Consider the following 4736-nt stretch of genomic DNA (forward strand, 5'->3'; position numbering starts at 1 on the left):
GCACTCCTGGCCTCTGTAAGGAGATGAAACCCAGGGTGCAGAGGAGCTGAAGGATGCCAGAGGCCAAGCCTTCAGATAGTCAGCGTGAATGGTCACAACACGCCCCTCTGGCCCTTGACCACCCAGCCAATGTCCACGCGCTTCACAAGCCTGGGCTTTCCCCAGATCCTCAGGCTGTCAGGGCTGGGTGGTGGCTGTTCCCTCGGCCTGCATAGCCACCCCTCTCTTCACCCCTCTGGTCTTGGCTCACACCTCACTTCCAAGCCCCTCAGTCACAGCAGCCTGCTGGGCCCTTCCTGCAGTGGCTCCTCCGCCGTCATTCTGGGCTTGTTGAAGGCACATCTCCCGCCAGGCAGAAGGTTCTAGGAGGCAGGAATTGGGTCCCAGCATCCAGGAGGGCGTACAGCAGGTGCTCCACAAACATTTGCTGAAAATTCAGCCCCTCTAAAATTTTCTTCAACTAATTGCCAGCCATACCCTCTCCAGTGGCTACTCACCCTGCCTTCCTCCCAACAGCCTCCACCCAACATGCTCTGTCAATTCCAACACCTGGAGCCCTCCAGGGTCACAGCTGGTCGCCACCGGGGACCCCAGCACTGACCCAGGTTAAGCATGGGTGGGCGATGCCGAGAATGTTGCCCACCCCCTCACCTCTTCCATGAAGCCCACCCCCCCATGCCTGGCTGGGTGTCCCAAGCACTTGGAAGTTGTCTGCTGGCCCTTTTCTGTGTTAGATATGACTGAGAGCTGGGCCTTTGGGCAGAGTGGTGTCTGTCCTGCGGCCCCAAAAGCTGGCCTGGATCTGGGTCCCAGCCAGCCTCAGATATTTGCAAAAGGGACACATGAATGGATGGCCACACATGGCGAGAGAGGCCAGAGCCAGCAGCTCAGGTGGCAGGTGTCTGGCAGGATCTGGTTCCCTCGGACAAAAGCTGGTGCGGGGGGCAGGTGAATAAATCATGAGAGGCCTGGAGTAGGGCCGGGGCAGGACAACTGACCTCATTCTGGGAGGTGAGGAGCAGGCAGCTAGGTGGTAAGTGGGTTGGGGACACAACAAGAGGGGACTGCCTGGCCCGCCCCACCCTTTTCCCTGAGAAGCAGGAGGTCGGAGGTCAGCAGAAGCTAGGGGGCGGTGCCAGCAGGAGCGGGGAGGTGAGGAAGCACAGGTACCCTGTGGTGGGTGAAGTGGGAAGGTCTGGGGTGGGGCTGGGGAGACCTGTCTTTCCAGAATCCGGGAGTCGTCCTGGGAGCGGGGTAGTGGGGAGAATTGAAGAACAAAGATGAACAGACAGAAAGACAGATAGACAGACCAATGTAAGACAGAGCCCCAAGCGACAGAGAGAGGGAAGTGACAGAGAGATGAGCTGAGTGGTCAGAGAGCCCCACAGACACCTCTACACAAATGTCAGCAGTGGATAGAGGTGGAAAAAGGAACTGTAGGAAATGTCACACAGAGCAGTGGGCCAGAGGGCCAGAGAGCAGGACAGAAACGGAGGAGAAAGGATTGTGGGGAGATTAAAAACCAGGAGCCAGAGAGGCTGGTGGCTGCGCAGGTGGTCCTGTGGAGCCCTGGGTGCAGTCTGTGGCCAGCATGAAGGTTGGAGGGTGGGGGATGAGCAGAAGGCTAGGACTTGCGGGGAGGGGCTGTGTGAGGGGCATGGTAAGCTAGGAGAGATCTGAGACTTGGGGGGTCTGGGGCCCTATCCACCCATGGAGCGGAGCGAGGAACAAGGAAGAGAGTCTCAGGGACCTCTGGGGACCACACCCACAGCTGCTCACTAATCAACCCACCCACAGGACCGGGGAGACTGGAGTGGGGCCGTGTCCCCCAGCCAGCAGGAGGTGCCAAACCCTCGTCTCCATGGCCCTTCCCCAGGGCCCAGCAGGTGACAGCCTCCCCACAGGAGACCCCAAGCTCTCTGAGGGCACTGCAGGGCCCAGTGGAGCCGCTGCCAACCCAGCAGCCACCAGGCGGCGGGTGCTCCTGCAGGAGCTCGAGGCCCAGGTGCAGGCGGCCTACGGGCAGGTAAAGTGAGCAGGGGTATGGGGCTGTCCTCAACTGAGGGGACCATGAGGGAGCAACGGGGACCCCACACCCCAACTGGGGCCCTATAGGACAGACCCAGGGCCAAGCCCAGGGAGAAAAGCCCGGACATGCATGTGGATAGAGAGGTAAGCGGATCGGTCAGCTGGCATTCCTCCCCACCTTTGCCCTCAGGAAGACTTTAGGTCAGCCCGTGCTACCACAGGTCGGCTCCCTACAATCTGTCCAAGTACAGGCGTCAGGGGCTGGTCCAAGAGGTGCCAAGGGCAGGCAGGCTGGGCAGGGGCTCTGAATTGAGAGCCAGGGTCCTGGCAGGAAGGAACAGGGGCTTCCTGGGCTGGGACGAGGTTGCCTCCTCTCTCAGGACAGGAAGTTGGGGGGGGCGTGGTATCTGCGGAGTTCATACCATCACCTGCCATTCTGACGGGAGAGATGCTCTGGCTCGCCCTGGCACGCTGGGCACCTGGCTTCCTCCTCCCAGGTCCGGCCCTCCTTCTGAAGACATTAAATCTCTCCAGATTGGGAGAGATTAGGAGTAGGGGTTGGGGAGAGAGAGATGTTGGAGAGGGGGTGTCTAGAAGACCCTCAAGAGTGAGCACTGGAGGCTGGGCATTCCAGGGGGCCTCGGGCCCGAGTGGCCTCCCTCACCAGCAGAGATGCTCGGAGATAATCCCGGATTAGGACCCAAGCCCCCGTGCCCAGGGCTCCCCGCCTGCCCACCCGCCCCCGATCTTCCCCACAAAACCCTAGGAAAATCCCCTGCAGTGCTCCCAGACTCTCACTGGGAGCGGCTGGGGGCTGGCGGGAGCCCATAGCGCCCGCTGGGGCCCAGCCCCGGGCCGTCCCTGGAACTGCAGGCCTGGCATGGTTCTGGGGCCCATGGGAAACTGTGCCAAGCGGCCCCGACACCGGGGGCCTAAGGTAGGAGGGCTAACGGGGAGAGGCCGAGGCCAGGCGCCTGGGCTGAACCCTGGAAGGGTCGAGTGGGTGGGCAGAATCTCGTGTGAGAGTTAAATGCAGGCACAGAAGAGGGATGGAGGGGTTGATTCTCACTGCCCTAGATCGAGGTTTTACCCAGAAGCCCTTAGACTCCGGTTCCCCCTGGTCTTGGCTCCTGTGGACCGCTGGGCCTCCCCTGCCAAGCTCATCAGGCCCCCCCAGCTGCCCATTTCTGCTCTCTGCTAATCAACTCTGACCTGGGGGACACAGAGCTTGAGCTCAAGGTCTCATTCTGCCACTGGCTTTCTGAGTGACCTTGGCTAAGTCCCTTGCCTTTTCTGGGCCTCAATTTGCCCAGCTGAACAGTAAGGGCTGGAATCTTCCAGCCCAGAGTGGTAGTCGGTGAGGGCCCCATTCTCCCGTGCTGGGTGCCAAAGACAGGAGAGGCTGCTAAATGGGAGTAGAGAGCGGCCACTGCCTCAGCTCATGGCTGGCTCTGCTACAGGACAGCTGGCAGTGGCCTGGCTCCCCCACAGGGGACTCCCACCACAGCCTGGGCCCCAGCCTCAGCCCCAAGGAGCATGGGGACCCCAGGCCAGGCATCCAGGGCTACTCGGTGCTCAGCAGCCTGGTGGGGCCCGCCTGCATCTTCCTGCGGCCCAGCATCGCCGCCACCCAGCTCGTATGTACAGCCGCCTGCCCGCCGCCCCCTCGCTTTGCCTCTCCTTACGTAGGGGAGCAAGGATTGAGTGGGGAGGCCAGAGCAAAGGCACACAGATCCAGGGGGGTGAGGGGCAGAGAGACCCAGAAAAATGTCAGAGACAGCTACCCAGGAGATGGGCAGGGAGGTGGCAGGGTCCCCAGGAGAGGGACAGAGAAAACAAGAGACAGTGACTTTGAGGACCCCAGGGCCAAGCCTGAGGTTCTGTCCAACCTCAGGTGCACCTCTGGCCAGTGAGGCTCCATGCCCTAGAAGAGGGTGGTGGGGGGTGGGGGAGGCCCTGGTCGAGGCCTGGGCAGGTGGCAGGGAAGGGGGCGACCCAAGACCCCATGCCAGTCAGCAGGGATGGATGCGAGGAGCTGGGTCTGAGCAGTGTCAGAGACAGGCCCTGTGTGTGCGTGTTATGGGGGGCTGAGTGGGGAGCCCCAAAGAACAAGAAGGAAAGGGTTCAGGGAATTTCTAACCCCTCTGTACCCCCTCAGGACCGGGAGCTGCGGCCAGAGGAGATTGAAGGTAAAGGGTTTCTGCAGGGGTGGGATTGGGGGGTACACACAGGGAAGGGGCACTGGGTGGAGAGGGGGAGAGGCTGAGCAGTCTCCAGGAGGAACTAGGAGCAAGGAAAAGGCTGCAGGGGACTCATGCAAGGAGACTGGGGACAAGGTTGAGCAGGGGGGTTGACGAAACCCCCAGTTGTCAGTGGCCTGGCCTCATCTGCCAGGTGGGTCATCGGCCCCTTTGATATTCGTTCATTCAGCAAACGTTTCCTGGGTGCTCGCCGTGTGCCTGGCCCCATGCTGAGCACTGAGAAACGGGACAAACGGGACAGACACGGCCTGTGTTCTCTGGAGACAGACATCGATAAGTCAGATACGAGGACAAACGTCGCTAAGCGCTGTCAAGGAAATAAACAATAGGCTGGAGGGGACTGCAGTTAGAGGGAAGACGTCCTCGAGCAGGTGACATAAGGACCAAAGAGGAGGAAAGAGTATACCAGAATGTGAGCTCCATAAGGTCAGGGACTTCATTCTTCCC

At 60.8% G+C, this 4736-nt stretch overlaps 1 protein-coding gene across 2 annotated transcripts in view; it reads left to right on the forward strand.

The window, feature by feature from the left end:
* Window positions 1-2644: 2644 nt before the first annotated feature.
* CABP2 (calcium binding protein 2) overlaps window positions 2645-4736 on the forward strand; it is a 5044-nt gene continuing 2952 nt past the window's right edge. Inside the window, exons 1-3 of one of the 2 annotated variants that reach the window (XM_015588709.1) lie at window positions 2645-2965; window positions 3489-3669; window positions 4187-4217. In XM_015588709.1, the coding sequence (XP_015444195.1) occupies window positions 3565-3669; window positions 4187-4217 (136 nt within the window). In that variant the 5' untranslated portion in view covers window positions 2645-2965; window positions 3489-3564. The remainder of the gene's footprint in view (window positions 2966-3488; window positions 3670-4186; window positions 4218-4736) is intronic. The other variant, XM_006911014.1, reaches the window with a different exon arrangement.

Source organism: Pteropus alecto, unplaced genomic scaffold, assembly GCF_000325575.1.
Source record: "Pteropus alecto unplaced genomic scaffold, ASM32557v1 scaffold43, whole genome shotgun sequence".
Lineage (NCBI taxonomy): Eukaryota > Metazoa > Chordata > Mammalia > Chiroptera > Pteropodidae > Pteropus > Pteropus alecto.